This window comes from Leuresthes tenuis, unplaced genomic scaffold (assembly GCF_036924035.1).
Source record: "Leuresthes tenuis unplaced genomic scaffold, fLeuTen1.0.hap1 SCAF_20, whole genome shotgun sequence".
NCBI lineage: Eukaryota > Metazoa > Chordata > Actinopteri > Atheriniformes > Atherinopsidae > Leuresthes > Leuresthes tenuis.
This window is the reverse complement of record NW_027325374.1, coordinates 17,060,541-17,087,631: the sequence shown is the minus strand read 5'-3', so window position 1 is coordinate 17,087,631 and position 27,091 is coordinate 17,060,541. Positions and strand designations below refer to the sequence as shown.

At 41.4% G+C, this 27,091-nt stretch overlaps 1 protein-coding gene across 1 annotated transcript in view; it reads right to left on the bottom strand.

The window, feature by feature from the left end:
- The window catches only part of snx29 (sorting nexin 29), a 131,312-nt gene that overhangs the window by 85,536 nt on the left and 18,685 nt on the right, over positions 1–27,091 (bottom strand). Inside the window, exon 15 of the mRNA XM_072372887.1 lies at positions 19,446–19,531. Coding sequence (XP_072228988.1) covers positions 19,446–19,531 — 86 coding nt within the window. The remainder of the gene's footprint in view (positions 1–19,445; positions 19,532–27,091) is intronic.

Below are 27,091 nucleotides of genomic sequence, written 5' to 3'. Positions count from 1 at the left end.
GAGAAGACCATTATTCCTTGGTCCCTAGAAGTAAAGGGGCACCTTACTTCTGCTGAACACAGAAATAGGGACAAGTGGTAAGACCGAGGGGAGAAATTGAGATGGGCCTGTGTCTTTTTAATTGAAACACTAAAGGCTTCAAACTATTTTTTCCATATGGTTTTTCTGAATTCCTGTATCTGTAGAAACCTTTGCTTAGAAGACTGAGATAACACTTACTCTGTCTGCACTGACTCCTAGGCCTAACAAATTATGCAATTTTGAACCAAATGTGGAACTACAGAGTGTATCACAGAATATTTTGCAACAGGGCTCATTGATAGATGATATTCTATCATCATTTCATCATTCATAAGGACTAAAAATAAATGCATACCATGATGTATCTTACCTACAGGTTTTGGTCGGTCTCATGCACAGCAGTGAAACAGAATCAATTACTTTGATTGGAGTATAGCAAAAGATGTAAGCATATGCATCTTCACTTTAATCATACAGCTGGTATTCAAAGTGAACCCCAGTATACAAGGACATTCAACTCATCCATACAAGTTCAAGAACTTCCTGCATACGTTATTTAATCAATATGGAAGCCAATTATGCTGGAGATGAGAGTGCTATTACACGCTGAAGTTAAGCTAATCACTGGAGATGACGGCAAGTTTCAAACAGCACCACCTGCTCCTCTCTCATACAGTACAGTAGCTCTTGATAATGACTGCGCTATGGTACATTTTGTTTTTGTAAATTCTTCCAATTCACCTTGTTAGTGTCAAGATCCTGACTCATTCATAACCACAAACAGGCTCAGTGTGCTGTTACTGATGAAGCCTGACACCAAAACTTGTCAAAGTTTATTCGATGGCCTTTAATCACCACAACTTCCCTGAAGAGATGTAGGTTTATTTCCTCAGTCAGCAGTGTAAGTCCTGCAGGAACCAAGCCTGTGAGCTGCTCAAACAGTGAAATAACGACCCCCACTGCTGTGGCGATGCAAAAGGTCTGCATCAGGCTGAACATTTACGAAAGGCAGAGGCACATCAGATTACCTGTCTGGTCCCTGACATATGCAAAACACACACACAAACAAACACACACACACACACAGCAATTATTAGGCAGTGAACTTCCAGGAAGAAGGGTGCAACTTCTCTGATGTAAACTGCTTCCCCCAAAACACCCTCGTCTTTCTTTCCATATTCATATTTACACAAAGAGGGAAAACCTTTAGAAAAAAAAAAAAAGAAGTACTTCAGAACCTTTTCACACGTGAAAAAGATGAAAGGGAGCCAGAGTGCAGCAAAAAAATAGAAAAAAAACAAAGTGTACTTTTGTGTTTCTACCTCTATTCTTTCCTCAAAGGCCACAGATCCATCATGCCAGCGGCTCCACAATATCGGCCGCAACGGCTGCTTTCAAAGAACGGTCAACGGTTTTAAGATGATCAAATATACATACAGGGTCCTATTCATTTTTCCACAACCACTGTACATTTGCGCGGATTAATAATGCAAAAGAAAAAAAAGAGATGGCTAGTGGATGGGAAATAACGTGAGGGATGAGAGCAAACCAGAAAACAGGGAATAAAATGTACCAGGAAGGAAATGAGATTGAGGGAAGAAAGCAGCATTACATGAGGCTTGGTGCCAGTATTAAACATTTCAATCACACACTGAGCTGCTATGAAAATGCTTTTGATCCAGACTCCAAAGGGCTTTTACAAAACAAGCATTACTTTGAGTTGGCTGCAGCACAGTGGGATTCACAGAGGGAGTCCAAAAATGCTCTGAAGGGAAAAAAAAAAAAACTTTTCTTAAGAAATGGAATCTTTCCAGCTGAGTTGTCTTAATCATATTGTAGAATTCTCCATCTTCATTCCAAGATAAAACATTCCATGGGGTTTGCACGTATGTGAAATGTTGAAACATGGTCATTATGAGGACTCAGTTTAATCAGAGCAACAATGTTTCCAAACTGAAGCGGAACTGCGAGGTGGCAGGGGACAGCGAGGTGGTTCACATTCATGAACCCAAACAGTGAACATTTACTGTACTAATAACATCCAGAGAATGTTTTTAAAGCATTTGCTTTGACTTTCTAACCTCCAGTCATTATGCCAAGCAATCCCAGCATGAGAAGGCATGTGTGAAAGAGGCTGGTGACTCCAGTCCAAACCAAGCTGCGGTTAAGTCATTTCGACACAAAAAGCTTAATTTAATGTCTCTGCTTTTTGTTTTTATATGCTTATTTCAAGTTATTTTAATGTTTGTAGACCACTGCACTAAAAGATTAAAAAATTACAAAGAAATACACATGCAAGCCTACAGAAACACAAGTGTTGATGGTTAAGGTGGCTGATTACCATCTTTAGCTCAGAGTAACTTGCAGGAACATATTCCACCATTAAATCTGTCACAAGCTGTTGCACCGACAGTATTTTAGTGGCTTAATTAATATAGGCAGAAGCGATGGACCTCAATTGTAATCATGCCTTTGTTGATATTTTAATAGTCAGTGTATGTCACGTTTGACCAGAAGACAGCTGCTAGTTTTGGTAATTTTTCATTTTCTTTAAAACAAGGAATTGCAACATTTCTTCAAGCCGGCTGCATTACTTACTGAAGACAACTTCATGCTTAAATGGAACAAAGAGCGATGTGTGGGGCGAGGATATCCTTCCCACAGAAACGGGCATATCAAAGAGTGGCCTATACGCAGAATGCAGCCATTGGCCACCTGAAAGATTTCCTGATAAACGTGTGGGGAACTGAAGAGTCATGTTGAATCTTACATCCCATAACTGTGTGGCCATCAGGAGCCGATAGATATATGAAAACTTGCCACCGCAGACACAGTGGTTACCTTAGGCAAAGTGCTATGTGAAGATGCACAAATACATTACGGCGCTTTAACAAATAGCACTGACTCTCACCTACGGTTCCTGAGCGGTGTCCCATCAAGAGGAGGCCTCAGGGTGGACCCCAGGACTCACTGGAGAAACTATATCTCTCAGCGGTCCTGCAAACACATCAGCGTCCCCCTGGAAGATCTGGAAGAGGAGGCTGGGGAGAGAAAGGTCTCCACTCAGACTATTACCCCAACAACCTGGTCCCAGACAGGCGGCAGAAAATGGATGGGAAGGAATGCGTGGATGTATGGTCAAAGAAGCTAAGCTGGCTGCAGGATGCACAGTGAGTTCCTCAGATTGTAGAGCTGCAAGCCTGCTTGTTTTTTTGTTTCTACGCGTGTTCAGTACAAAGATGTGATGTGTGTGTGGGGGTGAGTCTGCGCTGACCAATGAGTAATACTAAGCAGCATAGTAAAAGGTAACACTCTGTATTTTCTATGTGAAGCAAGCAGTGTGTAATGAATAATTGATTATAGATTATTTGAATATGCTTATATCACCCAGTTGCTCATCTATATTTTGCTGTTGACGATTCAATGTAATGCAGTTATGAAAATGAGAACGATTTAGATTCATATGAACGCCACTACAGAGGATGATAATGATGACAACAAAGACTGTAATTCCATTCTAATTAAAGACCAAAAATTATATGGACTTAATAGTCATGCTAATATCAAACAGTGGATTAAGTCAAAAGCTGCTCCTCTCAACTAAGATCACCATCAGACACCAGACAACTATGTTTATCTCCATCACATTCACATGCAGAATCTATTTAGATCCGTGGACTGATCACAGCTGCTGAGATAAATCACATACGAGTGGCTGCCCAGAACCAAGACTTATTTTTTTCCTGAAGGTGGCATAGATAATCTGATCCTCAGCACATACTGGGATCTAATTCATTCCTTAGCTTGCACATTAAAATCTGATAATCCCTGATATGGTGCACAGCGCACAAACCACTTCAACTCTTCATCAGTATTCTCAGTGTGAGCTTTGGTAGCTGCCTGGGTACACAGGTAAAGTCCATGTGCCATCCCCAAAGGAGAAAAAAAGAAATCAGGAAGAAGCACAGCGAAGGCCAACGAAGACCTCCCCCTATTCTTTGCAGCTGTGTTTGTCCAATGCAAAAGAACCTTGTGGGTAGGAGCAGGACAACAGAAAGCTCTGCAGCATCCTTCATCACCACCTCACCTGGTCAGCTCTCCCTCTCAGCTCCACTCTCTCTACCATGCACCCTCCTGTCTGCAGTCATCAATAAATCTGCCATCCTAATACATCTTTGATGCTGCTGCGAAAAGACTGATTTCAATATTTAATTCAACACACCTTTGATTTACTTTTTTTTTTCTCTCTCAATGTTTTCTGAAAACCTGAAATTCTACTGCAGCATCAGTATTGGATTGGATTTTAGGACGTGCTGGAATCATTTTTTAAAAAGGACAGCACGGCTGCAGTACTTGTATCATACTAAAATATTAGTTTAGGGACCGAGGACGTGTCAGGTCCCCATAGTCATATACAAGAAATCTCCTCTCAGAGAGCGCCCCTCCAGCTCAAAAACTGCTCCTCTCAACTAAGATCACCATCAGACACAAGCCGAAAGACAAACTATGTTCACCTCCATCACATTCACATGGAGAATCTATTTAGATCTGTGGACTGATCACAGCAGCTTGGATGAATCTCATATGAGTGGCTGCCCAGAACCAAAATGCAGCTTTTCCTGCAGGCGGCACAGAAAACCTGATCTTCCGCACATACTGGGATCTAATTCATTCATTCACCTATCCCAGCTATCATCAAGTGAGATTTAAGGGACACTTTGGACAGGTCACCAGTCCAACACAGGGCCAACACAGAGACAAACAAGTATGAGGAACCCGGAGAGAACCCACGCATGCAAACGGCCCCAGCCGAGTTTCGCCCAGGAACCCTCCTGCTGTGAGGCGACAGCTCGAACATCACACCACCGTTCAGCCCTCGACCAAGATGGGACGAAAAAGAAAAAGGCACAGAAATGATGCGGGTAGATCAGAGACCCAATATGATGTAGGAACAATATGTCTGAGCCAAAAGGCTTGTGGCTTTATAATCCACTCAAGCCAGAAATCCTTGATAACATCAGAGTTTTCAACTGACTTCCACTGAACAAACTGGTTGGTAAAACTGTCAAAGTTAGCATCAGTAGCGCGACTCCTTTGTTGCTTTATGGTGACGCTGCATTTAAAATCAAACTGAAACGTAAATTTAGCTTTTTCGGGTGAGGCAACATGCAGCACTGTGACTGCTGTCTGATCCTGTGTTTCAGTTAAAACAGAGAACAGCATTTCAAACCAACTTTTTAAACAACATTTTCACCCCAGAGACATTCAACTGCCCGAATGGCCTTTAAAACTGGCTGCCAGAGATGCAACGATTAAAAAAAAAAAAAAAACATTTCCAGCAGACCAAAAGTGGAGTTAGAATCCACTTTCAAATGTACAATACCAACTAAAAAGTAAAAGCAAACACAATGAAATATTATTTCTCAGCAAACTGGGATTAGCACGCTGTCAAAAAATAATCTACTAGAACTTCATGGATACTTTCTTTTTTCTAATACATGCAACCCTCAGCCACTTTCCTTTCCTTTCTCTATTCCACAAATCATTCACACATAAATACAATAAACCACCACCTCTCCTCTTAAGCCTGGAGGCCTTTGAAAGAGCAGAGAGTGGTGCTCTTTAGCATATAAGAAGCAGGATTAAGTTGTTTATAGAGCTAGGCTGTTATCACATAGCACATTAACAAGCTCAACTCTCGACAAACACACGCACACAACTTGTGATTCGGCGCGAGGGGAGGGAGTGAAATGTGCTATGAGGCAGCGATGAAGTGATAGAGATTTGCTGGTTTGCTGGTGGCACATATTCAGCAGAGAGTTGTTGCGGCTTCTCAAAGGCTCCATGGGGTTTCGAATGAAAAGGCTCCCAACAAGCATGGATAGTTATCTGTGTAAGCCTCTAAATATTCATATCCACATCCCAGCAGTGCTCCAAAAAAGGAAAATAAAACTCATCATCGAGTCGAGACATATCACTCAAAACAGATCACTCCCACATATTTGGAGACCCAATTTGAAACTCGAGAAGGAAAATGATTTTGTGCCTAATCCTCGGGTTCCTTGAAAGGCACTCCAAACTAAATCATTATTGCCATTATCATTATTACAGATGTGCTGGTGAGCAGAATAATTTGGACCCCTGCAGTTATTTTGTGCCACCTTTCGCTGCATTTACTCTACAACTCCTCTCCAGCAACATAAGGCTCCGGTTGCAGTGATTTGTCGAGGCACAACGGCGCTGACCTTTTGCAGTCCTTGTACTGCTTGCTTGTAATCACACTGATCAAAGAACAGAAGCTCATCCCTCAGCACACACTGAAAATTACACTGGATGAGACCAGGAAGATTATTAAGATATTAGTTTTCATTTTTTGGCATTACAGTCCTTCCTCCTGACATTATGCAAACTAATTCCAACAGTTTATGAAGCCTTTTGTACAATTATCCCCCCTTCAGTTTGCGGGGACTGTTGCTCTCGAATAGGCTTGATCTGAACCGGCCCCAAAAGCACTAAAAAAAAAAAAATCATCAATTTTTAATATCAGAGAACAAGATTTTTCAGATTACAAGATGACTCACCATTCAATCATAAACTCATGAAGAGCATGCACAGTGGAGGTTCTTACAGGCCGGGCGAACAGACTTCCATCACATGTGAATGGGCTTAAATAAAAGACAAAACATGCAGCTTTTCTTCTTCCCACTGAAGAGAGCTTATCAAATTCTTGCTGGTGCTTGTAGCTTTGCTCAGTGGTTAGCAATATCTGTCAGCTGCAATTTTTTTTATCCAAAATGTCTTTCGAAGCAAGTCCGAGGGCTTTTCTAAGTCTTTAGAGCGGCACAGTTTTAAACAAGGACAGAAAGTTACAGCGGGATTTGACTTTGTTCAGTGGCCATCAACGCTGCAGGAGTTGCAACAACATCCAAAACCCTGAAAGACAAATTATCAGACACACATGTGCTTTATCCAACTTCATAAGTGGGTTTGATTCTGTGTATTCATAGAGCACCAACCCACAACAATAACCTACATAAAACAATTTTACAAGGACCAGCATCGTGCAGGAATGAGTTCAAATGAGCATGTCTATGAATGGCATTCGTATTTTCCATGAATGCTGAAGTGAACCAAGCAGTTTTTACCTCAGGAACAGGAGGTGAGTGCTGCCCTTCCTTATTGTGTTCAATGACATTTTTGCCAAGAGTGAACATGTCACAATGAATAGTGCCTGCTCACTCCCTGAGGGTCCAAGCTGCGGTGGAAGCCACCGTTTGCAGTGATTTCTGCACCAGTCACAGACAGAAATATTACGTAATATTTTATATATATATATAAAACTAGGTAACTCGGTATAAAACTGAGTCACTTTTAGTGTGTTGTTCATTTTGACAATGAAGAGTTTCTCACTTCTGCTGGCTAATAGGCTTTCATGGGTGTGCAAAAGTGACCAAACAAAATAGGCTATGCACTAAAACCATGTCATGTTTAGTCTTTTTTTGTTTGTTTTTTCTTAAATAAGTTTGATTTGAGAATCCTTATAGTTGTTAGGATAAGTTTAGAGATGTGCATGCATCTGCTAAGATGTCTGCAGGGTTACAGAATAAATGAGAAATTAACAAACTACTTCTTTGTGAACTGTGAATATGAACTCGTTCACTTTTAACGACGGTGAACTGAACTTTCATCTTCTTTCATGACAATGATAGATATCGGTTATTGATTCTTTATACTGCAAAATAATTTCCCTCTTTGGGATCAATAAAGCATCACTGAATCAAATTCAAACACAATCTGAGGGTACTTTACTGAGAAAGCAAACAATTATAACACTAGTCCAACTAGATGCTGTCCGATTCAATCCAATTCATTGTAATATTCGTGATGGATGACTTAGTCTGAAAGATCCTCTTTAAGAGCGCTGCCCAATTCCTGGAAGGCTCACTTCTCTGTTCTGCCTGCATTAAAGCACCATGGGCCAACCACTTTCTCAAGGCCCTCCACGCCACCACCACTGGGAATACATACTTATAATACATAAAATAATGCTTCAAGAATCACTGCAGTATAACTTAACTGTAACAAAACATGCTTTTAATGTCAAAGACATTTACTTAGCTCAACATATCTCTATACAGAAATTGAATTCCATGCATTAATACGGGCTTGCTTGTACTGGGTACTATATTTATGGGTCAAACATCAGCAGGGAGCATTTGACTACAGCCTGATGGAGACCATTTCAGATGTGAGGAACATACATTGTAGAGGAATATATTTACTGAGAATACTGGACTCCGAAGTAAATTTGCATTTCCACAGTGCTCTTCTAGTTATGGTGGGTAAGCTCATGTGAAATAAGGAGCACGTCTGCGAGATTAAGAGGACACAGGATGATTGGCATTGAGGAAGCACAAGCAGATGTAGTACATCGCACAGCAAAAGCCATTTATCTAAGAAGTGAGACAATTGCTTTGACAGCCCAGTAATTACATTGATCAGGCGATAAAATGTGACACAATCTGCCAAAGTGACAGTGAGGGATTGATCCCACTGTACAGTCACTTTGTGCATATCATTCAGAGCAGAGTTAATCCCGAGGCAGTACTGAATGCTCTTCCATGGCCGTTAAGCATGTTTTGATATTTTCCATCTGCCATCATAAAATGAGGAAAACAAACTGAACATTTAATATGAGAGAAACACACTGAGGTCAGTCATCTGAAGTGATAAAAATCACAAATACCAACAGTAACGCAAACAAATGTATTCAGACCTGACTCCTGAAAACTGAGCAGTGCATTTTTCAGATTCCGCACGGCGAACATTTTCAGCTAAATCATTCTGCTTCTTCTGAAACGGAGCGCCTCAGGAAGAAACTTGTGTCAAACATGTCATACAAGACAACTTCAGTGTAAATGCTGCACAAGAGCACGAGAACACAAAAGGAACAGGGGAGAGCACCAGATGCCACAAGTTCATTATCAGCTCAGAGTGTGGGACACCACAGGGGTTGACTATCTCAAGATACTAATCAACTCTGATTAAAAATCCCCCTCTGTTGGGCCGAGCCACTGATATTATTGTCCCTAAAGTATGCTTTTATGCCACCACCTCCCACCTGAAGTGCACTGCAACAAGTGTGAGATAAGGTGTGGAAATCGGTGGAACAGCCACAGCTTTGAAATTAAAAATCTCCTCCTTTAAACAGGTTCATAGCCAACCAAGCTCAAACTCCCTTTCCTGCCACTTCACTGCCTGACCACACGTCGTCGAGGCAGAAAATGCGTTGGAATACAACAACATCCGGAACAACGAGCAGACATCTTGTCACCTCTTTGTGCCGAACATCCACCCACCGAAACCCGGGCGGTTTATCCCTAACCGCCAGGCAGCGTGCCAAAGTGAGTCCGTGCCGTCTTATCAGCATGGGCGGTCATGCAGTAAATGACTGGTTAGCCTGGCCTCTGCTAACACAATACCAGGTCCTGCACTGGCCAGAGGGCAGCCAGGCGAGCCGGGACCACATAGAAATCACTCATAAGGTAGAGGTGGATGGAAGAGAGCAAGAGGGAATGCAGTGGCGGATGTGTTACATGTTTGCTTGGTTCAGAAGCATATTCAACACAAAACACACAAACCCATGTGGTCGAGAAGATACTTAAGGTGGAGAGTACCAGAGCACATCAATGGCCTGGGGGCATGTGTGCATTAATGTGTCTGAATCTAAAAACACCCTTAAGGCAAGAGGAGAGGTGAATCTCCAGATGCATCACCTGAGCGCTTCCGGCTCTTTCCGGACTCTTGTCAGACTCACAGCCTCTCTCTCTGTTCTTAATCCAGCTCCAGAAACAGATGCCTCACTCCATTGCAAAGCTTCAAGAGGATTGAAGCAGCACAAATATTAGAACCGTCATCCTTAAATTGAGTTGCTCTCAGTCGCCTGGAAGCTTGAAAATGTCTCTGTAAGATCACAGATTAAACAAGTAAATTATCTCTTCTTTTTTTTACCAAAATGTACAGATAAGGACTATTTTAGGCTACATTTAAAAGATTTTACAGCACAGCAAATACATTAATTATTTCTAAAGTAACCTGGACTTGCAAACAGACAGTGATACAGTCCCCTGACGCCTCCCCGAGATGACTCAAAAAGGTGACGAAACAGGTCTGTCGACCCCCTTTCTGCACGTTAAATGAACGTCGGAATGCCAAAGACTGAATTATGTCTACAGAATGACAATCAGCCGTCCACTTCTCCTGAAGAAATTAAAGGGGGTTAAAACCTGCAACTTGTTATCATGTGAACAGAGTTTCCCCATTTAATTTCACACTCAACTGAGCCATCGTCGTAACAAAAGGGCAAACTACCTGCATTACAGCGGGCTAAATGCTGTCTGATAATGCAGGTTAATAAAAGCTTTTTCTGTTGATCTCCTCGAGTGTACTTGTGTGTTTTTTTCTTAGGATCTACTTTAACATTTTTCCAGAAGAAAGATAAATAATAGAAAATAATTTTCAATATTACACTAACCAAAGTATATATATGAATCCAATACTGCATTCTAATGAATTAAATACAAATAAATGTTACCCACTGGAACTAGCACTATTACCATTACATGTCATGTCGTCTCCCCAGGTATTAAGTGCAGTGATTCCCAAAGTGGGTGTTGTAATAAAGTGCCAAATACACTTTGGGATTAATTCAACACATTTCCATTCATTTTCACATTAATGACAAGTTCACATTTACATTACATTTAACCCCCTTAAATTGGTAGCGTGGCAGCTCACAGGGAAGGAAGCTATGGCTCAGAAGTTCAAGCGGGTCACTCACTAATCACCATCCAGGCTGGTGGCTTGATCCCCGTTTCCTCTTGTGCATTACAGGCACTAAGCCCGTTTACATGAGACAAAACAAAAAAAAAATGCTAATTGTTGTTAATTTGACCAAAACAGGACTTTTAAAATGCCCGTATTGTACAAAATCACGCTTCCTAAAGCCGGACAAACGCATATGAATCCGTTTTCTCACACAGTCCAGAGCACAGCCACACTTCATTGAACAACATTCCCCTCGAGCTGTACATGGAAGCATACTGTCAGAGCCTGAACTTGCTCCGCATGTACAGGCCAGCTCCTTGTTGTGTGTGTGAAAGCAGCAACAACACAATCTTTCCAATAGTCAAAGAAAGACTAAAGACCACAAAAGAAAGCAAGGCAGATATCTGCCAAGCCTCAACATATCTCCATCCTCAACAATGTCTGAGATGCAGAATTAACATATACTGTAAGTCCAATGAATGATTAAGAGGAGGTTTAGAACCAGAGATTTACTAGCAGAGTGTATTCATGATGAAGCTGTGAAGTGAAAATCGTGTTTATTTACTTTTTTCCCTAACAGCTCACAGGAAACAACCAAACTGTATTTGGGTTATCCAATACTGCTGCAAAAATGCAGGAAAGCTTAAAGAAATGTTGTGATTTGGTATCCCGGAAGCCAAAAGGTGCATCACGTGGGATTGTGTCCCCTACAGGGGTGCTCTCATTCCTCAGCCGCGCTTTTCCATATTTATCTCCAGGAAAGGCGGATGATGACACCCAGCAGGCTCTGGCTCTGGGCGAGGTGATTAAAATGTTCATTAACACCAATCCGTCCAGGTGATGAAATCTGTCACACACCCCTGCTGCGCCCACATGGAATCGCCTGCAAGATATGACGAGATAAGAAATCCACACACACACACACACACACACACACACACACACACCATGCGGCGGCACCGACCACCTGGCCCCACCTGTAACAAACAATATGTGATGTCACCCCTTTGTGCCAGGTAAATAAATAGTGTCTGTGGGATTAATTGTCACGTACACCCACAAACAGACCACCCTCTGCTGAATAAATGAAAGTCCCTCACACCTTTGGGCTGGTAAACATGCCCAATCTGTTGGATTAAGATCTGAAAGGCAAAACAATGGGAGCTGCTGCCTGGCTTCTCTTCATATGAACTGAGGCCGCAGCTGAACGTGTGGGCTCAATTAAGCTCAATTCACAAAGACAATGACTCATTATTTGCTCTTTTACAGTTGGCCAACTGGGATGTAAACAATTTCCCAACATAAAGCAGCTACACACCAGTCACAATAGTTTTCCTAAACACCCACAGACGCAAATGCACTTTTTAATTTGGGCGTCGCACATGCGTCCGCACGCACTGCGCCTCACTTACACTCACTCAAGGGGACATGACACTCAAACAGAGATCCTGCATATTAGTAAATGTGCGCACGCATGCACATTTGTTCCAAAATACACATACCTACACACATTTCTTTAGTTATGACTCCCTTCTGTCAAACGCGGCCGCCTTTTCTCATATTAACCCCCAAACACACTCAGCCACTCATTTGTTAAGGAGTAATGAAAATCCTCCTCCATGTTGACACATTAAGACGCACGCAACAGTTTTTATCAGCATGAAAACACGCCCTCACACTTTTGAGCGCACACGAGTCAGGCTCACGCACACACACAAACGCGCACAGCCGACAGCTCATATCCCCAACCACCCGGAGGCCAAGGGCAAAATGGAGCACACGGCGTGGCGATAAATGCAGATCTATGTGTGTAATGAATAAGTTACACACTCCTATTAGGGCAGGCTGCAGTGACAAATGCCTCTCATTCACTCATTAGGCCACTAGCTGTCAGGGGAAGCAGGAGAGACCAAGGCTCAGCAAGGGAAGCTTATTGGGTTTTAAACGTCCATGTAATCCATTTCCTTATTGCAGATGAATAAGCTGCTGTCCGCGGAGGGTTTATTTATGGTCGAATTAAACACGTACATGGAGGAAAAATGTAGGATGAGTCAAAGTGTAGGTCTGCTGATGTTCACGTCTAATTCTAGGGAAGAAAACACAGAAAAGAGTGAAAAATAAAAGTCAAAGTCAGAAATTGGCCAGTGTCAGATTAAATCCGCAGATTGAATTATTATTTTTTTTTTAAATCAAATTGCCTTTTTTCGCTCTCTTCACAAAAAGTGAAAGAGCATTAGGGTAATGAAATAACAGATTGAGAAGATAAAAATGAAAGGAAATGAAAAAAGTAAACATCACAAAGCTCTCAACTAGAAAATGAAGAAGAGCGAATTTCATCTCACTAGTCTAACAGCCCCCTGACCCTTTATTGATCTCCTCAGGTGTGCTCTGCCTGCCCAGCCAGCACTCAACAGGTTAATAACTCCTGATCCCTATCCGCCACTGGCAGGCCAATCTTTTTTATATACAGCACCGCAGGCCAATTTCAGCCAGATGAGAGGAGAAATCAGCCATCCCAGAGGAGGAGTTGAGAGCTATTTTCCTAGATTTGGTGATCATCACCCTTGGGGAGAAAATCCTCCAGGTAGAGCCATCAGTCAATCCCCAGTTGGTCAGCAAGCCATTAAGCATGCCCCTGAGAGAATGAAACACTTCTCAAAATTAACACCTGACGGACAAAGAGCTCCTCGTTAGAGTGAGGCACAAGTTCTCTGGTAAAAAATGATTTTTTCAATCCACTCAGTGGCCTCATTTCCAACCACTGCTTTATATCATTGCACCAGCTGACTTCTCACCTCAGCTAAGGCAACATACTGCCACCAGCAGAACGCTCTCTATTGCCAGTGAGCATGTTCACATGACACAAGAAAAAGACTAATTATTGTTTTAGCCCACCAAAGCCAGACTTTTAAAATGCACATAAATAAGTTAGTTTAACCAAAAGGAAGGGGTGACGAGCTGCACAGGCAGGCAGCATCCGTTTCTTTTCTCCCTCAGTGAAGAATTTTAATTCAAACGTAAAATTCAAATTTAAAAGCAGAAGTAAAAGTTGGAGAGGTAATAAAGATGCCAGAAGTAACCCTGAAGCTCCACAGCAGAGATGTGAGTGTCTGTCCAAAAAACAAAAACAGCTCGGTTTTATGGAAGAGTGGCCAGAAAAGCTTTGCCATAAGGCATCTGGGAAACTCCCTAAACCTGTGGAAATAATACTCCGATCATATTAGATTACAACTTCATTTAAGCCTATCAAGAAAAATACCTTTCATCACCTAAAGAACATCCTCTCCACTAGGGCTCAGCCATTTTGTAGACACTGCGAAATATTCCCGACTTTTCAGCCGTGAGTATCGTTTTTTTTTTTAGCAAACTTTGTTGAAAAGTCAGACGTTACAATTAGTGAAAACATCGAACATTAACATAATACAAAATAATGACGTGGGGGTCACATTATACAAAACAGTGATAAATTAGTTCATAAAAATGTTATATAAAGTGCATAGCTCAGCGGTTTTGATGGCTTTTCTGCTTATAGAATGTAGGGTTGTTGTAATGTATTGTTGACCTCCTTCACAAAAATTACAAAAGACGGTTTGTGATTAGAGAATTTGGATTTGTGTATATGGTATCTAGCAAGTAAAACAAGCAGGTTGATGATGTAATATTCACACATACGCTGAAGACCCATTTGTTTGTTTCCATTTGTCTGGCTGTGTTGTCCTTCCGGTTCAAAGAACGGACCACCAGTCCAATCAGTGACGATTCATGTCAAATCACACTGTCCCTTTAAAATCTTTTAGAAAATGATGTGTATTAAATCGTATAGAATCATTGGCTGAATGCCGTGTATCGTATCGTATCGTGAGATTAGTGTATCTATATCTATAGCCCTTCTCTCCACAGTGAAGCATGGTGGTAGCAGCATTGTGCTGTAGGGGTGTTTACATATGGAAAGGCCTGGGAAATTGGTCAGCATTGGAGGAATGATGGATTGTGCTGAAAGCAGTCACATTCTTGAGGAAAACCTATTTCAGTCTTCAAGAGACCTGAGAGTTGGATAGAAAGAAACCTGCCAAACCAACGCAAGAGTGGTTCAAAGAGATATATTCAAATTCGTTGTCAAAACCCAGATCAGAGTCTAAATCAGATTATGTGGTATGTCTTAAAGATGCTATAAGAACTGCTGTCCAGCCCATTGAGCTTGAGAATGGTAACGTTTTTGAATGAGCAAAAACATCTGGGCAAGATGAGCTAAACTTAGAAAGAAAACCCCCGCTCAATTCTACGTTGTAAGGCGACAGAAAAGGAAAAATGCCAAAGGGGGTGAAGACACAAGCAGGTTAATCCAACACATCTCCCTTTGCTTCTCCTATGAAGTCTTTCCGTCTTTGAAAAGAAAGTCTTGCAGGTCGGGTTCAGGTACCTTTCCAGAGGTTGGTTCTGTATCAGATCCAAGCCAGTCAAAGAGGCATAGTCTAGATGATGAAACCTTGTGCAAATCTACAGCTCAGAGTAAAAGAATTAAGATTTGCGTGTCTCACATGAAAAAAAGACCTTAAAACCAAAGCACAAACTAGCTTTCATTGTCAAAAGCTGAGTGCACTGGGGACAGCTTATGTGAACACTATTGCAAGAGATTTCCCCCTGTATCCTCTGTGCAAGTCAAGTCCGTATTCTAAGTTTTTTGTGGATTTATGCTAGAAAAACCTGTACAGATTCTTTAAGTCTACACAAACCTTCAAAGATGCTCAAGATCTTCAGCAACTGTGTAAAAGTGGGCCTGTGTATATGGTATTATAACATGCAAATCATTATCAGTATCCCCAGGAGATATCTCTCTATTTCAGGCTGATTTACAGTAAACATGAATGTCACTGTTACTTTAAAAGTCTTCAGGGGTTCAGCTAATTGCTTCCCATAATGGCACACATACAAATGTACAGCAACGCGCACGTGTGTCAAGTCCTTATTAAAACACTTGTGCACGTGCAAACTCTAAAAGGAAACAAACAAGCTATGCTAATGTGACATGTTAAGTACATGTACATCCTGTTTTCCACTTAAACAGCGTATGCACATGTGTGAAATGCATGTGCATATGATTTGCAGTGCACACTCATAAAAACAACCCGCACTGCTGCCTCTTATGCAAGTGTAAGTAGAGAGGGGGGCATCCCCTACATGAACAGGGATAGACGTTTTCATACATGGAAACAATAATTATCACTGCTCAAAAACAGTGGGGAAAGAAACCCATCTTTTGTGGGATGTCAGTAGTTCTGACAGTGCCTGAGGAGCATTCGAGAGATCACATCTGCAGCACTATCATTAGACAGGAGGGGAGCGCGCAGATCGTGGGGAAAGTATGCTGACAGCACATGAAAAAGGGGTGCTTGTGTATCAAATCAACCCCCCATTTGATTTTTGCTCACCCGAAACAACTCACACATTACTCTTCCGTCTCCACTCCCAACACACACACACACACACACACACATACAGTGGGAGTCAACATCAAAGTATGATGGAACGAGGCACATCATTAGCAGAGGAAGACAGGGGCAAGGGAGGATGAAATCATTTAGACGCCGCCAAGAAGAGGGAATTACTATGCCTGTCGGGACGAGGGGAGCACGGCTGGAAAGAGAGGGAAAGACAAGAGGGGCGAGAAGGAGGGGTGAAAAAGTGACAGAAAAGGTACAAATGACGAGAGAATGAAAAGTCTACACATGCAAGTAGGATAATGACTGCGGTGAAACAAAACGCACAAGAAAAACAAACTGGAGTAAACACCAAACTCAAGAGAAGAGCCAGATGACAAACTTAAAAACTGATTTGTCAAAGAGCGTCTGTGGAATTGAGCTCGGAGACAGCAATTTTCCTGATAACACATGTACGTTCTCATTTGTGAGGGAATCACCATTTCCCTCTCCAGTTACTTCCTTTCCTCGTCGCTCCTCCCTGCCGTGCTCTCCCGTGTCAGGGGGCCAAGCAGCCCCTGTTTGACAGTCTGAACACAGTAATTGCCAGAAGCCAGAGAGATGAAATGTGAAGCCGTTGTGATATTTTAAACATGGTGCTGCTGAGGGTCCAACTTGCACAGGGTGTGCTCGCTTGATAATTGGACCTGACAACACTCCTGATATCATCTAATTCTTTGAACTTTTCTGAATAATTGATTTTATTTATTTTTGTTACAAGCATGACAATACGTCTAATATGTGAAATATGATATACATTTATATTAACATATACACCCCTGAGGAGTACAAGTGCTAGTAAAGAACATATAAATAATAGTTTTGATGATTATGAAAATCTAAATTTGTGTATATAGTAGGTAATGCTTAAATACCACTACTTAGTTTATGTTTAATAAATACAGTACATACGCACGTGTCACACATAGTTCAGCTGGAGTACAACCTGAGGCCGATTTATACTTCTACGTGAGACCGCTTAACTGCCTGCCGCCATTTATTCTTCTACGTTGTGTCCCGATGTCAGTTACACAACTACAACACTAGGTGGCAGTAAAGTTCATATGTCACATTGCAGGCTCTAAAATGAGGGAATTTGCTGTCTTTGGGCATTTCCTGTTGTCAACAGCGATGGCAATCTGCGAGTGCACTCTGGTGGGATTGGAACGTGTTGACACTGAGGAGCAAATGCTTCCGTTACAATATCTGAAACACCATAAAAGTAGAAAGTGTCAGAGAATGTGGAAAGAAGGCACACGTCAAGCCACAGTGTAAACTGGGGGAATGGTATGTTCCTTATGGCGGGATCGGCCTAAGGGCTGGACGCAGAAGTATAAATCGGCCTGCCTGTAGCCAACCTAAACCTGCACTGTATCTGACAGCCAGGAGGGGGCGACTCCTCCTGTTGCAAAATTAGATATAGTTGTATGAAAGTAAATAGTAAAATTACTCTTTACACATAATGGAAAATTTAGATTGAAATGAAAGGATAAGGCAGGGAATGAATTACGTTGTAATTGCCAAGCGGCTGCCCAATGGGAGCACATGGTTTCAGCTGTTCTCAGTCAAATTCACCGCTCAGTGGAAACTTCCAAAACCTATGTGTGTGTCATGGAGGTTAAATCTACAGTGCTTGGTTGTCTAGTGTAATAGAGAAAGGTATGACAGATTTCCTCAAGCATATATCACTGTTTGAAAGGGAGCTCCTCTGTCTTTGTAGCAGGTCACGGTGAGAGTGGGATGAATCGTCTGTGATGGAGAGAGGCTTGTTTGGTGAGTCACATGTCTCCAGGTTCTGGCCAGTGATGTTACCAGCTTTGTAAATGAGTGCTTTGGTACCAAACTGTTTTTGGGGATCTCTGAGGGTTACGAAATCTCGAGAGACACTCCATAACACTCCTTTGCAGACTTTGTGCTTGCATCCACACAGCAGATTGGAGAAGATATTAACAGCCAACAGTTGTTAGATGAGTCCAGTTTATGTTGTAAGTCCTCCATTGGATTTAGGCTCATCAAACCCTTACCCTCACTCACTGTTCATTCCCTCCCCTGCTTTCTTTGACATTTTAGAGACTTCACAGAAGGTTTTTGTAACGGGAGATTCCAGTGATGCAATATTGTGATTAATCAGTTACTGTAGAGTTATGTCATAGAAGGTCCCCGTCATGCTGGAAAAGCTCCTACAAGAGAAGCTCAATCCACTACAGTTATCTGTAGTATTAGCACAAAAAAATACATAAATAAATACATTTCCTCGAATAGTGCTCTATAAGAACCTAATGTATTCACTGATCCTTGTGGTATCTCTGGCATTGATGCTGCCCCTTCAGCAAACCACAGCAAAGCCAACAGCAATTGCCAAAATAGGCCAATAGAAGACCACAAGCAAAGTGTTGCACACATTTTAAGATTTTAGCCTCAGGGCTGTTACTCCAGTCCATCGTGTCCTTTCAATCGACACCCAAATCTTACATTTACTCCGACTGTCTGTCGGCTCCATCACTGTTGCGTGGAAACTGCTGTGTTATTATCAAAAAACAGAAATTCTTTGATGTTTTTTGCTAAAATGTGTCTTTGAAAATAATTGTCAGACGCTAGCAGTTTTGCATTATTGGAAGAATTTACAGACTCAAAAATAATCATTATAAACGCATTAATATGACAAAGGTCTACAAATCTCATTACCTCTCCGTCTCGCAAAAACACACAAAAACCTCACAAACACATAAACCCTTCAAGCGTCAACCATAATCGCTCTCCCCTCTATCCCCCAAAATGAAATTAACTATTATGTGGCCCTCTGTAATCTGCCGTGTTCATTTTATTTTCCCTTTAAAACAGCGGGGGCTTATCTTGCACGTTTGTACACAGAGCACCGCTTACATCCTCTGGCAAAGGGAAACCAAAGTCAAAGTCGTCAAATCTTCTAAAAAAAACCACTGAAATAAAGGATGTGTCAAAGCAGAGAGAGAAAGGAAATAAATAGGCTGCGTCTGTTTGACACATCCTCACACTAAAAAGTGAAGTTACTCATCGGATCCCCTGAGAAACAAATCAGAACCGATCTGGAGGGTGGAGAAAAAGTTCAGATAGGATTTTCAGATTGAGACCGTGTCTTACCGTCATTGCCCTGGCTTCCCTCTCTCTTCAGCATCTGCACCGCACCCACATACTTCTTCAACTGGACCTTCAGGACCTCATTCTCCCTGCACAAATAGACACACCCAGCTTAAAATCACTGGCAGCTTTAGATACAATGCATTTTTTCCAAGCCTTTTTTTCCCCTCTGTCAGTTTCTTATCCTTTTAATTCACTGCAGACTAAATTAAACTACAAATAAAACCACTTGGTTACAATAAAGACAATTTGCAAAGGGCACATTTTCTGCGTAACAACTGGAGACTCTTGGGGGGGGGGGGGGTCTTGTGACTTGAGGAGTGATGAAAATAAAAAAACATTTGGAACCTAATCCAGATGGTCAGACTGATATAAATATATATATTCACAGAAGTGTGACTTGGTGATCACACTGAAATCTAATGCTGAGATCATCAACAGCAGCTGTGTGGACGAACTGAGAGCCTGGAATATTCAAAACAATGTGGAAAAACATCGATAACTTCTACATGTGAGTCCAAGCAGGAAGCAAACAGGTGGTGGGGCTCGGTCCAGGATGCTTATGGAGGGGGGAATCTGGAATAGCTGAAAAGCATTCTTTAAATGCCTCTGGAGCGTTCCTCTGCAAAGCTGAGCCAGCGGCTTCACTCCAGGCTTTACTCTTTTTCCCAAAACAGAAATGAGCTCCATGTAACGATCAGGAATTCTATTTCTGCCCAGATGTTGATCTAAATGATCCCAGAGTTCTTCAGCAAGCATCCCTGTTGAGACCAGCCTTCAATTTATATGATATTAACTCATTATTCTCCCAATCCCTTGACGAGCAGCAGAAGCCATACGGGATGTTTTGCCACTCGTATGTCACCCTAGAATGACAAAGGTACATGACATAAGCATAGGTGAAGTCACTTCCCTGTCTTTGTTTGATCTATGATCCTGTCCAGTAATCTCTAAACTGCTGGTCAACAGTCCTGCATAAAATTCCCATCATCTTGGGAAGTGAGCTTAGCTTGGCTCCGGTCTCCCCTCTGTATCCCTACCATACACCTCATTGATGTACGTCACAGAAAGGTTGCCTAATGTCCTGAAAAATTGTGTCAGGAAAAGATTTCATGTTCGACGTCCACAGAGTCTGGTGGATGCAGGATGATAATGAAGCATAATCTGCTGGACCTGAACCAACACTAAAGGCGTAACCGAAATGTCAATTAGCCATGTTTCTGCTATCTTAGATAGATAGATAGATGACTTTATTAATCCCTTTGGGGGGTTCCCACTGGGAAATTTTCAATTTCCTTACCATCTCGCTCGGCTTTGATACATGTGAGTGAAAGAAATAGGTTTTCTATTATTTTGCTGAGCTGAATGTGCGTTTTAACACGTTAGGCTTTCTATAATGTATCGTTCTTTTTATTCCATCTTCCTTTGTTGAAAACAATATCATAAAAAATAAAAAGAAATTAATATATAAATGAACAAACATGTTTGTTTTTTTAAAAACCCACAGACTGAAAGGAGCTTTGTGTGGGCACAGAATAAAGAAAAATCTATGCGACGAAAGTCTGTTTTAAAGTTTCTTTCATGACAAACAGCAGGTGCATTTGAACCTCAAAAAAAAAAAATGATGTTCAATATCTCTCAGATACATTTGGAGAGCACTTGTAAGTGTAAATGTAAATGTGTGCACTGGACAGTGGATGAGGACGCGGACACAAAGACACTGATAAAGAACCAGAGCGAGAGACAGAGGCGGTCTCTTTACAAAGGCAAAACCAGTTGAACATCATCGACTTTGTGAAGGAAATCAATCACAGTTGCAGTGTGGTTTTATGCCCTTGGCAGTTAAATTTAACAGTCTTTGTCTTGCTCTGCTGTCGCTCCCCCACGCTCCCACCCAACCCCTCACTCTCCATGGTTGATTTTTTTTTTGGTGCCCTGCTTATCAAACCCCTTTCACAAGCAACAAAAGAGGCGCCTGGCAGGAGACCTCCTGAATCCACATGACAAGCTCTCAGCGGAGCCGTCCACACCGTTATCACAACCACCTGCAGCCCAGGCGCTTTCTCAGCCTGATTGAATTATAGCTAATACGTGTGTGCTGCGTGTGCATTTGTGTGAAGGCTTAGGGAGATACGCAGGTATTCAAAACCGTCTCATTTTACAAACAATGAGTGTTTTGTGTACATCATACCTGCAGGTAGATGACAGGCAAAATGAAAGTCAACTGACCTTGACAGCTGTAGCTCAGGTTAAATTGTTTCTTTTTCTTTTCTTTGATAATACTCCAGGAAATATAGTTTTGTGTGTACCACACAGGGATACACACACAACTATGCATGCGTTAAGAACAGAAAGTTTTTAAACCTTTAAACTCTGCTCTTATCCTAATTTTCAAGGAGATTTTTTTGCTCACTGTTTTGGTTCTCGGTTTTCATACTCTGCTTAAGGTCATGTGAAACACACATCTGATGCTTAGCATGTAGTAAAACTGGAGTAATACAAGCCGAACCCGAAATTCAAAGTCCACCCTTACTGCTTCCAAAGAAGTGAAGGGGTCAGCGGCAACCAGGTAGTGCTAAGAAAATATATCAGATTAACTAATCTTTCAGTGTGAATATTTAAGTGAAAACACCTCTAGAAAAGCAGTTTTGCCAGTTTGCTGGTCTGTGCTGTTAATGCTATAAAGTCAAATTGCCAACTGTCGGAAAGTCAGTCATGTGCTCTCATACGATATACAATTACCTAACGCACAGTGTTTACGATTACTCAAATGATTTATTTTTTTCTTTTGGTATATTTGTAGCATTACAACATGATCGAATCAATTCTCCAGAAGTTTACATTGATCCGCAAATGTTCCTCTTCAGCAGGTATGGAACACTGGGTAAAGACTTTGTATAACCTCCCAGGATCCATCTTTTTCAACCCGTTTCATCTCTCAGGATTTTGAGACTACTCCCATACCACAGCGCGCTTCCAATTTTGACACGTATTAATGGCCCGACAAAGTTCAGAGTGCTGCCTGGAGATAGTTCAATTACTTAAGAACTCCTCTGCTTTTTCTTGAATAAATCTTCTGTGAATCCACAGCAGAGTAAATTGGCTGCATGATTCTCTAAGCAAACAGTACATAATGTGCCTGCGCTTGAGAGCTTCGTTTTTTCAGGTTGCAAAAGCCTGATAATGAACACATTTTATTGAATTATTGATCACTTTGATACAACTGAAGTGCTTTTCAGCTGATGTAATGTGCTTGCTTTTTCCATTATTTAAGACAGAAAGCACAGCCTCGGCTGGAAGAACAAACCAAATGTTTTCCAAAAAAAAATATATATATATATATACATATATTGCCTTCAGCATGTCAAGCTGTGATTCCAGCTCAAAGGTATGTTTGAGGCAGTGTGAGAAAATGTTTGAGGCATTGCTGCTGCTTCTCATTTTTTCTGGGGGAGATCATGGTGTATGTAAGTATAGCTGAATTCACAGCACGGGTGTTGCCTTTAAGTTACTTGAATGCTGATTTTGTCAGATGATACAGTTATATAAGCTGAATTTTATTAGAGCAGAGCGACAGTCTGAAAATGTTTTAAGCGACCGGTGAGCTGGCACATTCATAATGGGCTGATTTTCAATCATTCACTATTTCTGGTACATATAGCCATATGATAAAAAAAATAATTAAAAATAGATCAAGTCTGGCTGAGCGTACATGTTATTTGATCCCCAACCACATTACCTGGGCTTGTTAGTCCAGCTTTAGTGGCTCAATTTTTTGGTCAAACTAAAACAAATTTTCCCTTGCTTGGTATACTGTGTCATTCTCAGTCACGCGCTCCTCTGATAAGGGAATTATTGGTAATCAAGCACATCAGCCTAGATTGTAATTAATGGCTCGAGTTTTTGGAGCCATTCCAATTGCGGTTTAATCAGCCTTGAATAAATTAGACAATTTGCAGTGGATGAAAATTTGATCTGATATGCGTGTGACTTTACCTGGAAAGATCTTTGCACATATTAAACAGTCACTGGTATCAAAATCAGTATCAGTACAGTAAAAACAGGATAATATTCTTAACATGGTATCGTTTTATACAGAAATATAACCCTAACAATATAAACCCTTCAGAGGGAAGTGCACACAGGCATCTGGTAAGTCAGCAGCCATCTGTGGGATAGGCTGAATTAGTTGTCCTGCAGGTTGAGGCAGCAGCTCTCCGACAGCATAGCACATTTTCAAATCCAATTTTCAGAACCAAACCTCGAGGAGTGATACATCCTCTGCGTTCTGCATTGGGCAGGTTCCCTCAGGTCATACAGCAGTTCAGGCTGCGGCATGCAAAATCAAAGCACAGTATTTCTCATCTTTTCCCACAAATGTCCAATAAACCTGCACAAAACTGACTGGAGAGCTCTCTACCCCATGCTTCCATATCAGCAAATAATCAGTTTGTCCCCTTTCCACTCATCCCTGTCATGACGTTTCTATTTTTCCATTCCCTATGTGGTAAAAGAGATTTCCTTTGTGAAACTCTTCTTTTATTCTGCACCAGTCCCTGTTGAGTTGTACGTTATGGACTGGCCTTCATGGCCCAATTTTAAGCTACCAGCCAAAGGTTTCATCCAAACATTTCAGTAGTCGTTCACTAAGACTGAAATCCTTGATGTCTGAGCAGCATTTAGGGTTGGGACCATTTCAATTTCTACCAGTGCCAAAACCCAGCTGAACCTTTTTGGTTCTTCAGTGTCTCTGCAGCAACAAATGTACATTTCAGATGCAAAAACCTTTAGCCCAAACTTCTAGATTTCAGCATTGACTTGATGTATGATTATGTGAAAATAACTGTTTGTAGTGAAAAAAAAACAAGAGTGAAGACAAATCTTTTCTTTTTAAACAGAGGATAATTAGATTGAAACTAATCTTTCCTGTTTTGATAGATCTTCATGGCTGTTTGTGTTCAGATTATTGAGTTTATGAGGTTCACTTCAATGGTAAATTGACAGCATTTCTATAGTGCTTTTCTGGTCTTGCTGACCATTCAAAGTACTTTTAAGCTACAAGCTTACAAGCCATATTCACCCATTCACACACGCAAACACATGCAGCACTTCTTAGACGGTACAGTAGAAGGATTTTCCAGCCCATGTGATTAATGTGGGGGTTCAGCATATACCCCAATGACACTTTAAAATGTGGATTGGAAAAGCCAGAGATGGAACCACCGACCTTCTGATTGGCAGTCACTCCACACTGCACCAGAAAGCCTGCCGTGCTAGTCTGTGCAAAGCACTATGGATTTCATGCACCTGTATTTTCACAGCCTGTGGTCTGAGAATTTCAAAGCGATGTCAGCAGACAATCTATGTTTAAATGTTCACGGGGAGATAACACCACTGCGTCTTTCAAGTGTAGCTATAATGACGAGACTGGCAAGATGAAAACTCAGAAGGATGCTTGTGTGCACGGGGTAAAGGTCGCAGTACAGTTGTGTCTATGTGGGAGTGTATCGGAAAGCGAGCAGAAAGGGAGGCCGAGGTGGATAGCTCTGAAAACAAATCAAAATGTTGCCAGCAAAACCACTGCATTGCTCTGAATGAGTTGAAGTGAAAATGTAATGCCAACTCTCCCTGACGCGTTGTCGGAAATCAAAATGTGGCACTGAATCGGCGCTTGGTGATAACTACAAAATGATACAGAGTTTGAGATTCAAATCTTCGGTTCATGAACGAGTCCATCATACAGAATCAGTTCCGTGGTCCAGCATTATTCAGACTCAAAGGTCAAAAATGGATAGAAACACTAAACACACTGAGTCATCATGTTTTCTCAAACGTGTTGAATGAGAACAATCTGCAACCGTGATTATAAGATGCAACTAAATCCCACACGATCCCTTTAATTGCTAGATCGTCGCAAATACGATGCATCCAAACTGGTCTAAAACTCTGCGTCTTCTCTGTTTTGGGGACATAGAACTGCAGCCTTCATCGTCCTGATAGTGTCTGGAACTAGCCACATACTGCTTTGTCATTAAGGGCAACAGCAGTCGCATTCTCTTTCACTAGCAAAGCAAATCTGAAGCGTCTTTTGAAAAGCAGCAAACAATAGTGTGAATAAGACACATTTCTATTAGCTTGTTTGAAGTGAATAAGCTAGTAGTGTCATCAGAGGGTGGTGGTGTAGGCTTAGTTGCTAGTGATTGTAAATCACTACAAGAAGTACAGATAGTTGTTTTCTAACTAGAAACTAACCTTGAGGAAGTAAAAAATAAATAAATAACAACAACTGCAGAGGACATCCACTGGAATAACATGGACAGTGCTCTACTTCCGGAATTATTTTCAGCTCAGGGAATACCTGGGGTTTTGTATCAGTATCTGGAAAAACAACCGTAAGTTTTCACACCCAAACGGCAGGAATTTTCAGGACAAAGTCAGGACGACTTGGTCCAGTCTTTTTCTGCAGTTCTCACAAGCAGATCACAATGAGAGGCTTTCTGTCGGAGATGCACCCCCCCACCCTCCAGATGGAAATGCGATGGGAGGTGGTGCGGGGGAATGAGTGCGCAGGAGGGAGGACATGATGCAGAAATTAGGCTGTGGAAAATCTCCGCTTCAGGAATGCGTCAGGATTCTGGTGCATGTGTGAAAGTAGCTTTTATCGGGTCAGATACTAATTTCCAAATGCTTCTTGTTCAAAACAGGCCAAAAAAAAAAAAACACTCAATTATACCTGCAAATATGCTCTTTTTAAAAAAAATTATTAAAAAAACTTAGTGGAAGTTGCTTTTTTTTCCTTATTTGTTTTTACAGTTTCCATTCACCTTTTATTATGCTCATCTTCTAAACGCAAATCCAAAACCGCGATGGAAACTGGGCCAGTATGACTTAGGAATACTGTTGGTGTAAAGGATAGCTCAGGGGATAAGCCCTTTCAAACCATTCGGGCTGATAAAATTCTTCAAGTCATCTCATCTTCAAATAGGAGACAAGTGAGAAAGACGAATAGTGTGCACACGATTCATGAAAGATGCACGCGTGCGTGAAAGAAACAGCGAGACAAAGAAAAGCTCCGCGCCTTAGAAACAGATATAAAGAAGCTGCTACTGTTTTGTGTGCAAATGAAGGGGATGGTGAAAGAACACGAAACTGTGTGTTTGAGAGATAAAGAAAACTGCAAATGTTTTGTTTGAAACGGAGAGTTGGTGACGAATGGAAAGTATGAGAATTTTTTTGTATAAAGCAAATACTGTGACTATTAGGAAAAGGGTAAAAAAAAAATATATATATATATATATATATATAAATATGGAATGCAAAAAAAAAAGTGAAAGTGAAAAGCTGAAGCTAAAGCTACACAGAGTAATTACTGAAGTTGAATTGAGGCCCCGGAGTTATTATCATTTTTTTCTCCCTTTGGAGCCTTCCACCACTTCCCTTAACTATCCCTGTGCTCTGAAGTCGTCTTAACCTGCAGTAAACAGAGATAAATTGGCTGTTCTTCAGGTAAGGTCTGCTTTTTTTGTGGCTGTAAATGAGAGGTGCAAAGATGCCTTTGGGGACAGACTGCTCAGTGACTGGGTGATGTTCATGAGTGCAATTTACTGCTCGACCTCTCTGAAAGAAAAACAAATCTCTTCACGCACGCA